Source organism: Coregonus clupeaformis, chromosome 1, assembly GCF_020615455.1.
Source record: "Coregonus clupeaformis isolate EN_2021a chromosome 1, ASM2061545v1, whole genome shotgun sequence".
In the NCBI taxonomy this organism is placed as follows: Eukaryota; Metazoa; Chordata; class Actinopteri; order Salmoniformes; family Salmonidae; genus Coregonus; species Coregonus clupeaformis.
Window position 1 is genome coordinate 18,509,909 of NC_059192.1, and position 12,527 is coordinate 18,522,435.

Here is a 12,527-nt window from a genome sequence, read left to right on the forward strand (position 1 = left end):
GTGCGAGTAGCCGAACGGGCTGGACCAGGCCGACGACTGCATCCCCTGGCTTGGTGCGAGTAGCAGGAACGGGCTGGACCAGGCCGACGACGCACCCGTGAGGCTTTGTGCGTGGAGCAGGGACAGGCCGGGCTGGGCTGGCGACGCACCCCGTAGGCTTGGTGCGTAGAGCAGGGACAGGCCGGGCTGGGCTGGCGACGCACCCCGTAGGCTTGGTGCGTAGAGCAGGGACAGGCCGGGCTGGGCTGGCGACGCACCCCGTAGGCTTGGTGCGTAGAGCAGGGACAGGCCGGGCTGGGCTGGCGACGCACCCCGTAGGCTTGGTGCGTAGAGCAGGGACAGGCCGGGCTGGGCTGGCGACGCACCCCGTAGGCTTGGTGCGTAGAGCAGGAACAGGCCGGGCAGGGCTGTCGACGCACACCGTAGACTTGGTGCGTAGAGCAGGAACAGGCCGGGCAGGGCTGTCGACGCACACCGTAGACTTGATGCGTAGAGCAGGAACAGGCCGGGCAGGGCTGTCGACGCACACCGTAGACTTGGTGCGTAGAGCAGGAACAGGCCGGGCTGGGCTGGCGACGCACACCGTAGGTTTAGTGCGTGGAGCAGGAACCGGCCGGGCTGGGCTGGCGACGCACACCGTAGGTTTAGTGCGTGGAGCAGGAACAGGCCGGGCTGGACTGGCGACGCACACCGTGGGCTTGGTGCGTGGAGTAGGAACAGGCCGGTCCGTACCGGGAACACACACCACTGGCCTTAACTGGGGATCAGGAACGGGCCGGACCGGACTGGTAACACACATCAGTCTCTCACGCCGTGCCACAACAACTTCCCTCCCTCTACTCGCCAATGGCTCCCGTAATCCGGTAGCCTTCTCTCCACGTCTCCCTCTGGCAGCCTCCTGCTGCCCAGCCGCCCAAGCCATGTGCCCCCCCCAAAAAACTTTTTGGGGTTGCCTCTCGTCCCTCCGACGATGGCCCTGCTGACGCCGTTGCTCCTCTCTCGCCAGGGCCTTGATCCTCCCCCAAGGTCCCTTGCCCCCGAGCATGTCCTCCCAGGACCACGATTTGCCCACCTGGGCCATCGCCAGCCTCTCGATCTCCTTACCCGGCGCTTCCTCCCACGTCCAGTCTCCTTGCTCCTGGACACGCTGCTTGGTCCTTTTTTGGTGGGTTTTTCTGTCACGATCGTCTAAGGAAGCGGACCAAGGCGCAGCGTGTTGAGCGAACATGTTGACTTTATTAAATAAAAGCAACCACGAAAACAACAAACCAAATGACGATAGTGAAGTCCACAGTGACACTGACCGCATAAGGAACAAAAACCCACAACCCCAAGGTGAAAACACACAGTTTAAATATGGCTCCCAATCAGAGATAACGAGCCGACAGCTGACACTCGTTACCACTGATTGGGAGTCACACGAACAACCAAGACAACACACCCAAAGACAACCAACCAAAACACAACAAAACGAACACACCCTGGCTCAACATACAAAGTCCCGGAGCCAGAGCGTGACAGGTACTTGCTTTCTTGCATTGTGTTCTTGACAAATTAGACATTGGGTACAGGGTTGTACCGTACAGGGTTGTGCGGCGATGGTGGTACATTTGGGTGGGTACTATTCTTTTCTACAAGCACTTACCATTACGAGCACTTACCATTACTCCTTTGGACACATGACTCACACCGTGATTCATGCGTCCAAAAAACAACAACACTGCCGGTGAAATAAAAATAAAGGAATCAGAATAAAAATATACTTCTACCATGGGCAAAGAAACTCAAAAGGGGTGATGATATTAATTAACAATAATTTTGATCTGAATTTGCAAATTGTCCAAACAGATCCGCAAGGTAGATTGATTTTAAGTATGTTATTGGACCATAAACAGATATGGCTCATTAATCTATACAGTCCAAATAATGATGATCCATGCTTCTTTGAAAATATATATAATAATTTATCAAACCTACAGTACAAGCAATACAAGACTCTATTGTTGATAAGGGACTAATGCAGTCGGACCATCAAATAATTGGCATACAGTGCATTCGGAAAGTATTCAGACCCCTTGACTTTTTCCACATTTTGTTACGTTACAGCCTTATTCTAAAATGTATTAAATAAAAACAATTCCTCATCAATCTACACACAATACCCCATAATGACAAAGCGAAAACAGGTTTTTAGAAATGTTTGCTAATTTATATATGTATAAAAATAAAACAATAAAATACGTATTTACATAAGTATTCAGACCCTTTGCTATGAGACTCAAAATGGTGCTCAGGTGCATCCTTTTTCCATTGATCATCCTTGAGATGTTTCTACAACTTGATTGGAGTCCACCTGTGGTAAATTCAATTGATTGGACATGATTTGGAAAGGCACACACCTGTCTATATAAGGTCTCACATTTGACAGTGAATGTCAGAGCAAAAACCAAGCCATGAGGTTGAAGGAATTTTCTGTAGAGCTCAGAGACAGGATTGTGTCGAGGCACAGATCTGGGGAAGGGTACCAAAACATTTCTGCAGCATTGAAGGTCCCCAAGAACACAGTGGCCTCCATCATTCTTAAATGAAAGAAGTTTGGAACCACCAAGACTCTTCCTAGAGCTGGCGGCCCGGCCAAACTGAGCAATCGGGGGAGAGGGGCCTTGGTCAGTGAGGTGACCAAGAACCAGATGGTCACTCTGACAGAGCTCCAGAGTTCCTCTGTGGAGATGGGAGAACCTTCCAGAAGGACAACCATCTCTGCAGCACTCCACCAATCATGCCTTTATGGTAGAGTGGCCAGACGGAAGCCACTCTTCAGTAAAAGGCACATGACAGCCCGCTTGGAGTTTGGCAAAAGGCACCTAAAAGACTCAGACCATGAGAAACAAGATTCTCTGGTCTGATTAAACCAAGATTGAACTCTTTGGCCTGAATGCCAAGCGTCACGTCTGGAGGAAACCTGGCACCATCTCTACTGTGAAGCATGGTGGTTGCAGCATCATGCTGTGGGTATGTTTTTCAGCGGCAGGGACTGGGAGTAGTCAGGATCGTGGAAAAGATTAACGGAGCAAAGTACAGAGAGATCCTTGATGAAAACCTGCTACAGAGAGCTCAGGACCTCAGACTGGGGCAAAGGTTCACCTTCCAACAGGACAACGACCCTAAGCAGACAGCCAAGACAACGCAGGAGTGGCTTCGGGACAGTCTCTGAATGTCCTTGAGTGGCCCAGCCAGAGCCCGGACTTGAACCCGCTGGAGAGACGTGTAAATAGCTGTGCAGCGACGCTCCCCATCCAACCTGACAGAGTTGAGAGGATCTGCAGAGAAGAAATGGGAGAAACTCCCCAAATACAGGTGTGCCAAACTTGTAGCGTCATACCCAAGAAGATTCGAGGCTGTAATCGCTGCCAAAGGTGCTTCAAGAAAGTACTGAGTAAAGGATCTGAATACTTATGTAAATGTGATATTTCAGTAGTTTTTTAAAAATAAATTTGCAAACATTTCTATAAACCTGTTTTTGCTTTGTCATTATGGGGTATTGTGTGTAGATTGATGAGAGGGAAAAAAAAGTGTTTAATCAATTTTAGAATAAGGCTGTAACGTAACAAAATGTGGACAATGTCACAGTCCAACACAGAACTTATCCCTTGAGAAGTTACAACAGCTCACTTATGACTCATACTGTGGTACTATATTACCAAATAATTGTATAACTAACCCAAGATACACCACAGCCTGTCCTTTCCAATGGGAGCAAATTAAGCTTAGTGGGCAGAACAAGCAAGGAGATGGGCAGAGCCAAGCACGAGCTAGCAAGATCCTATTGGCGCCTTCTAGCATGTATTTGCATATTTCCGTTAGGAAACGCCTACTCTATGAAGTGCTCGTGTGCAATTATCCAATTCGCCCTTGCGCTCCTTCTAAACAAAACCATTTTTAGAAACTTTGGCAAATGGTCAAGTCTACAAAACTTAATCCACTATGTTCATAACAGATTCTTGTTTTGGGAACAGAAAACTGTATTGAGATCAAATGATTCATTGATGAGAAAATTAGCTGAATATCGTCCCAGTTCCGTCTCACTCCATACTGCCGGCCATATTTGGTGGGGAGTGTAAATTCCAACCGGATGCTTCAGCTTTATACATTGGGTGAAACATATTTCTCCTTGTTCTATCTGTGGTATCACCACAGAGTTTCTAAACCCACATCGTCAGACTTCCGGGAACGCTTGCGAAACAGACCAGGCTGGGGTTTGGGATTTGAGAAGTCAATGAGAGAAGTGAAAAATGATTCCTTAGTTGTTAATTTTCTCTAAATGTAAAGGCACAACCTAGATTTGAGCCAATGTCTTAAGTATTTGAACATGTTATTACTCCAACCTCATGAAAGTGACAAACTGACACATTTTCATTTTTGTCAAAAACAACTGTACTGTATATCGAAGGTGTGCCTTTGATATGACGGCCTGCACATGTGCAGTTTGGTGCGAGACGACCGTTAGACCCGATGACGTGTTTCTGCGCATGAGCTTAGCTAGTCAACATTGCCATGACATCGCCTTCAAGCGTGATTTGGGATTTCGATTGGGAGAAGCAGTTTCTGCCTATCTTCATACTGTACTGTCTTTGGTATTACCTCTAAGTGTGAAAGCAGTCAGCCTAGCCGGTAACACACTTGTGTCCCCCGGCGACCGATTCCTACATAAAGCATCCTCCATTCAGGCTGCAAAGGCGTCGGTTTCTTAACTTGATTTAATGACTCGTCGGTGAAAAAAAAAACATGGAAGATATGCGTACTGTCTTTAATAAAACACTATTTTCCACCACCATGCTAGGGGGGCTAATGCTACTTCCTGATGGTGCCCATCGCATTCAGCCAGGGGTAAACAACAGACTCATGCGGTGTGCAACATCTGTAAATTGTCAGAAAATCAAAAAATGGCAGTGGAAAATTGTGTTCTATTAAGACATTACGCATATTTCCCCAATGTATTTTCCACCAACAAGCGATTAAATTGAGTTATGGAGGAAACTGACGCCTTTGCAGCCTGAATGGAGGATGCTTTATGTATGAACCGGTCGCCTGGAGCACATTAATCCCAGATGAATCCCAGATGATAGTGAGGATCCATAGCGCACATTAGCAGATGCCCAGGCTAGGGGAGACCGTGTTTGGTTGTCACAGTTCTAATTATTCCCAATCTAAATGGTGCTGTGTAGTATTTTGAAGCTGAACATTGGTGAACTATTTGAAAGAACTCATCCACCTAGTCAATTCATGTCTGCATTCATGACCCCTGTAGCTCAGTTGGTAGAGCATGGCGCTTGCAACGCCAGGGTTGTGGGTTCGTTTCCCACGGGGGGGCAGTATGAAAATGTATGCACTCACTAACTGTAAATCGCTCTGGATAAGAGCGTCTGCTAAATGACAAAAATGTAAATGTAGGTAAGGGGAATTTATGTGTTTCGGAGGTGAAAGTAAAAATGGTTATCAAAACATCATGCCAGGGTAAGCCTACACGAAACGCAGCCCTTATTTTAAGTGTTTCTAAAATCCCCATTGGGAAAAATGAATGGTGGAAAAACAATTTGAACTATTTCCCTGTTTGACTGCTAGGTTTTATGGGTATTATGACACCTCCACTGTGGGGCTGTATAGCACATGAGGAAGAACTCCGCCCTCTAGGGGTCTTGGGCTATGGTCTCCCCTATTTTGGGTGCATTCGTGCATATCACTTTTGTCAAGTCGGTGACCATCGTTGGTCATGGCCTTTCAAAGAAAAAAATTGTCTGACTTGCGCCTACTTGCGACTGCATGAACTTTACAGAAATCATGTGATCAAAGGTCATCAAGTTTTGACTGCAGTCGACTGAGGTTTCTCTTCACCAACTTCCGCCTACAGCCTTTCCTGCATTGTCGTAGGCTCTATTGTCTACCAATCGTTAGGGTGTTTTTGTTTGACCCAAGCAAATGTCACCAAAGACATGACTGAAACAGGAACAAACATAATTCATACAGTTAAAAGCCTATATACAAATGAATGTAATATTTGAGTCTCTCTCCCAGTAGTTGATTGTACAATGAACACACATATGATTTCAGTTCATGAGTGTGTGATATGGGGGTTGGAGACATTTTTATTTTCGACATTATAAAGAACAACTTTTATAAACAATGGCAACACTGCCATGTTGATCTAAGCCTTGCTGTTGGAAAACAACATTAGTGTCCAACTTTCCTCTGTCGCAGATGCACCTCCCCCGACTTTTATCTAGTGTTGGTTGCTTTCACCTTACCACTCAAACAAACCCAGTGGCTTTCATTTTACACTGAGCAAAAATATAAACGCAACATTTAAAGTGTTGGTCCCATGTTTCATGAGCATGAAATAAAAGATCCCAGAAATGTTTCATATGCACAAAAAGCTTATTTATCTCAAATGTTGTGCACAAATGTGTTTACATCCCTGTTGGTGAGCTTTTCTCCTTTGCCAAGATAATCCACCCACCTGACAGGTGTGGCATATCAAGAAACTGAATAACCAGCATGATCCTTACACAGGTGCACCTTGTGCTGGGGACAATAAAAGGCCACTCTAAAATGTTCAGTTTTGTCTCACCACACAATGCCACAGATGTCTCAAGTTTTGAGGGAGCGCGCAATTGGCATGCTGACTGCAGGAATGTCCACCAGAGCTGTTGCCAGAGAATTGAATGTTAATTTCTCTACCATAAGCCGACTCCCACGTCGTTTTAGAGAATTTGGCAGTACGTCCAAACCGGCCACACAACCGCAGACCACATGTATGGCGTCGTGTAGGCGAGTGGTTTGCTGATGTCAACATTGTGAACAGAGTGCCCCATGGTGGCGGTGGGGTTATGGTATGGGCAGGCATTAGCTATGGACAACGAACACAACTGCATTTTATCGATGGCAATTTGAATGCACATAAATACCGTGACGAGATCCTGAGGCCCATTGTGAGGCCCAATTTTTTTTTAAAGGTACAGTGGGGAGAACAAGTATTTGATACACTGCCGATTTTGCAGGTTTTCCTACTTACAAAGCATGTAGAGGTCTGTAATTTTTATCATAGGTACACTTCAACTGTGAGAGACGGAATCTAAAACAAAAATCCAGAAAATCACATTGTATGATTTTTAAGTAATTAATTTGCATTTTATTGCATGACAAGTATTTGATCACCTACCAACCAGTAAGAATTCCGGCTCTCACAAACCTGTTTGTTTTTCTTTAAGAAACCCTCCTGTTCTCCACTCATTACCTGTATTAACTGCACCTGTTTGAACTTGTTACCTGTATAAAAGACACCTGTCCATACACTCAATCAAATAGACTCCAACCTCTCCACAATGGCCAAGACCAGAGAGCTGTGTAAGGACATCAGGGATAAAATCGTAGACCTGCACAAGGCTGGGATGGGCTACAGGACAATAGGCAAGCAGCTTGGTGAGAAGGCAACAACTGTTGGCGCAATTATTAGAAAATGGAAGAAGTTCAAGATGACGGTCAATCTACCTCGGTCTGGGGCTCCATGCAAGATCTCACCTCGTGGGGCATCAATGATCATGAGGAAGGTGAGGGATCAGCCCAGAACTACATGGCAGGACCTGGTCAATGACCTGAAGAGAGCTGGGACCACAGTCTCAAAGAAAACCATTAGTAACACACTACGCCTTCATGGATTAAAATCCTGCAGCGCACGCAAGGTCCCCATGCTCAAGCGAGCGCATGTCCAGGCCCATCTGAAGTTTGCTAATGACCATCTGGATGATCCAGAGGAGGAATGGGAGAAGGTCATGTGGTCTGATGAGACAAAAATAGAGCTTTTTGGTCTAATCTCCACTCGCCGTGTTTGGAGGAAGAAGAAGGATGAGTACAACCCCAAGAACACCATCCCAACCGTGAAGCATGGAGGTGGAAACATCATTCTTTGGGGATGCTTTTCTGCAAAGGGGACAGGACGACTGCACCGTATTGAGGGGAGGATGGATGGGGCCATGTATCGCAAGATCTTGGCCAACAACCTCCTTTCGTCAGTAAGAGCATTGAAGATGGGTCGTGGCTGGGTCTTCCAGCATGACAACGACCCGAAACACACAGCCAGGGCAACTAAGGAGTGGCTCCGTAAGAAGCATCTCAAGGTCCTGGAGTGGCCTAGCCAGTCTCCAGACCAGAACCCAATAGAAAATCTTTGGAGGGAGCTGAAAGTCCGTATTGCCCAGCGACAGCCCCGAAACCTGAAGGATCTGGAGAAGGTCTGTATGGAGGAGTGGGCCAAAATCCCTGCTGCAGTGTGTGCAAACCTGGTCAAGACCTACAGGAAACGTATGATCTCTGTAATTGCAAACAAAGGTTTCTGTACCAAATATTAAGTTCTGCTTTTCTGATGTATCAAATACTTATGTCATGCAATAAAATGCAAATGAATTACTTAAAAATCATACAATGTGATTTTCTGGATTTTTGTTTTAGATTCCGTCTCTCACAGTTGAAGTGTACCTATGATAAAAAATTACAGACCTCTACATGCTTTGTAAGTAGGAAAACCTGCAAAATCGGCAGTGTATCAAATACTTGTTCTCCCCACTGTATCTGTGACCAACAGAGGTATATCCAGTCATGTGAAATCCATAGATTAGGGCCTAATTTATTTATTTCAATTGACTGATTTCCTCATATGAACTGCAACTCAGTAAAATCAATGAAATTGTTGCATGTTGCGTTTATATTTTTATTCAGCATAGAATGCACTTTATTTTGGGCCGATTTTGGCAATTGATAGGGTCTTCAACTTTTGTTTTTCTTGTCACTGTAGGCTAATTGTTCCTTTGGGATATTGGCCAGCACCTAGTAAAAAGCGTCATATAAATGCAATTTGATTGGTTGATTTATTATTTATTTCAGCACCCAATTTGCCTTCAGTTTGTACATTTATTACATTCCAGGAGCTTCGACAACTGAATGAGCAATACATGAATGGCTTCGACATCCCCAAAGAGGACACAGCTCACCAACAGTCCAATGAAATGCGAAGGTGTTTGGGTCTAGTTGGCTTTTGAACCAATCACAACGAAGAATACTGCTTCGCAGTGCTAATTCACTGTCACATACAAAGATGTAGCTTCCGGATTGGATCACACTGTACTAGCGGCTTGGTGACAGTGAGGTTGGAAGCGAAAGGGAGGGGGAACCCGAATGCAAGCCATCCGTGCAACACAAGAGGAGACAATTGAGTTTGATATAGCTTCAAAAAAGGAATATATCAGACGTAAAACCAACATTATCAAAATAACTTTGTTACACAATAAACACGGGACTTTGTGCAGTCGTTGACTGTCCTCTATCTGTCATTACTACAGGCAATTTAGCCCTGTTTATATTGTAAGGGAGGCCCAATCTGCTGCGGGAAGCGGACGCCTTCGGAGTGTTGTTGAGTGGTTCGGTCTTTTCGCGCACCAAGTAAGTGAGGCTGTTTTATGGTTTTGTATTCTATTACATTTGATGAAATATGCAGTGATTTTCAAACTACTTTAAACTTTCAAATCAATGTGAAAAGTGGATGTTCGTCAATATCTGTTGATACTAGCCTGAGCCAGATAGCTAACTAGCTAAGTAGCTAGTTCGTTACTTACCTAGCTAGCTAAATTGTTTTTTACTCACTTTCTAGCCACAACGCTCATGTGATGGTTAAATTATTATGTTCGTGTTAGTCAACTATTATTATATTAATGAACAACGCACAGCATGGTCAACTTCTTGCAGATAATTGTTTGCGTTGGCGTTATTTAGCTAACGGTACCTAGCCAGCGCACTGTCACACGACGTTAGTGGCTAAGTTAGTTAGCTAGCTAACGTCGTAACTAGCCAGCTAGCCATATGGGTCTGTTTTGGTTTATCAACACTGAATTAGTAGCTACCTAGGTCAATATCATGATATTATCGAGGCTAGTTAGCTAACGTTAACTTAGGGTGTCTAGCAGCAGTACATAGAAACTATTTTTATTTTATTCAATAACGTCAGCTGATTGATTTAACTAGCTAACGGTATAGTGGCTAAGCTAATTGTGATGTATTGTTGCTAACGCTAGCTAGTTGTACACACATTGCGTTAGCCACATCCAGAGCAAGTTAAAGTGCTAATCGGAACTAGGAAACTCTGAAAATTCCGACTGGCTAACTAGTTGTAGTTATACACGTCCCGCGTTCAACGAATCAGCAAGTCGGACATTTCCGAGTTTCCTAGTTCCGAATAGTATGTGAACCCTAACCTGATAATAAAGATAAGACTAACGCAAGGGTTCCGAAACTTTTACTGCACACAACTACAAATTTAAACTAGAAAATGCAGGGGACCTCACTTGGAAACATTTGATTCCCTATTGAAAGCTGTGTGTTTATATTCACACAATTTTAGGTCCCGCAGGGTGTCTCAACACAATAATGACATGAAAGCGCATTCTAATAGTGTAAGGGGTCCTTAGTTGACACTAATAGGTTGTATTCTATACCCATTTGAAGATGAATGAGACAATTGGAAGCTGGGGACGATTAAGTGGCTAGATTGGGAATTTAGCCAGGACACTGGGGTTAACACCTCAACTCTTACCATAAGTGCCATGGGCTCTATAGTGACCACAGAGAGTCAGGACACCCGTTTAATGTACCATCCGAAAGAGGGCACCCTACACAGGGCAATGTCCCCAATCACTGCCCTGGGGCATTGGGATATTTGTTTTAGACCAGAGGAAAGAGTGCTTCCTACTGGCCCTCCAACACCACTTCCAGCAGCATCTGGTCTCCCATCCAGGGACCGACCAGGACCAACCCTGCTTAGCTTCAGAGGCAAGACATCAGTGGGATGCAGGGTAGTATGCTGCTTGGGGTCCTGACCCCAAGTTTGGGAACCACACTGCACTAACATTACAATAACGTAGTGGTGAAATGACAACTTCCTAATAACATTTGGGTGCTGATGAACTGAATTGCCAATAATGCAGATTTATTACATCAAAAATCTAAACATTACAGTAAAAGTAAACTTCAACCACAATATTGTGATTGCGTTGATGAGAAATGGCCTTTGATGACAGCAACTAATGCATTTTATATTTTGTATCCGTCACAGAGAATATGAAACAGATGCCACAATGACATCCAGATTTGGTAAAACCTACAGCCGTAAGAGCGGCGATGGATCATCATCATCCAAGTTTGACGAGGTCCTGTCCAACAAGAGAGCCACGCTCAGCACCAAATGGGGCGAGACGACATACAAGGCCAAGGTGAGCTCCAAGCGCCCGGGCCAGAAGAGTGAGGTGGCAGAGCAGCCCAAGAGGCCCAAACTCTCTGACGAGAGCTCTGAGGACCCCTTTGGCTTTGACAGCGATGAGGAGTCCAAGACGGTCACCTCTCGCTTCCCACAGGCCAAGGCCTCCCCAGCCAAGCCGGCAGCAGCAGAGCCGCCTCAGGCAGGGAGGCCAGGCTTCTGCCTGGAGTCGAGGAGCAGCCAGCAGAGCAGCCTTGTTCCCAGTAGAACTACCTCTAGCATGGGGAGTGACAGAAGCCAATTGAGGGTCACAGAGGACACAGCCAGGTTCTTCAACACCACCACTACAACAGGTAGGAGGAGCCTCATGTTGCAAAGTAGGACTACTACTAATCCATTGTAGAATCTAATCTTGGGCCAGAAGACCTTTGCTTCCAGGGGGTGTAAGGTTGAAGTGATCTATTGATTTCCCTCTGTCTTGCAATGTGGTGGACTCATTTGTTAAGATCAAATGTCGTGTGCCATGTCAGCCAACTTCAGTTATAATTATTGAAACAGTTATTTCCTGTAATTGATTTCAAGCAAATTGATTTTTAAGGTACCACATATTTTGATGGTCCTTAGTGATCCAATATAGTAATCCAATGTAGTAAAAGCTGAGTAGGAAATAATAAATTAGGTATGATAGTGAGCTTACAAAAGGAAATGCTAAATTATTAAATTAGGATGCACTTGCAATTAGGCGTGTTAATTTCAGACCATATGATGTCATCCACCAATCTGATTTAGACAGCAGATTGTTAGCTGACCTTATGATTCAGATGAGTAGTCATTTCAATTGATCAGCAATTTACCACTTTGCAAACATCATTGTAAGCTTTTGACTTTGGAAAACTTTGTGTAGCCCAAATCTTGGAACAGAAAAACATCTAATCTGGCAGTGTGTCTTTGGAGCGGGTTTCAACAGGCTGCCAGGAGTGAGTTTAGCTCACCCTCTGGAATGGAATAATGGGCACCAACTGTCAGCCTAGCAGGTGGCTCTTGTGGATTACACCCAAAGCACTCGCTGGGGAGATGCAAACCCATCAGAATTTACAGTCTGCATTATGTTGATGCGCTTCTCTAATATGAAACCGGTCCACTTGACGGGTGCAGCCTCGTTTTAGGAGGCCATCTCCTCTATGGCAGGTGGTTCTGATTGTATTCCGCATTGCTAAGCAGACACGCTGAA

General features: G+C 45.2%; 1 protein-coding gene across 2 annotated transcripts in view; it reads left to right on the forward strand.

The window, feature by feature from the left end:
* The first annotated feature begins 9,165 nt into the window (after positions 1–9,165).
* Positions 9,166–12,527, forward strand: part of LOC121536430 (wings apart-like protein homolog) — a 44,600-nt gene continuing 41,238 nt past the window's right edge. For both annotated transcript variants that reach the window (XM_041843732.2, XM_041843814.2), the window contains exons 1-2: positions 9,166–9,489; positions 11,156–11,649. In XM_041843732.2, the coding sequence (XP_041699666.2) occupies positions 11,178–11,649 (472 nt within the window). In that variant the 5' untranslated portion in view covers positions 9,166–9,489; positions 11,156–11,177. The remainder of the gene's footprint in view (positions 9,490–11,155; positions 11,650–12,527) is intronic.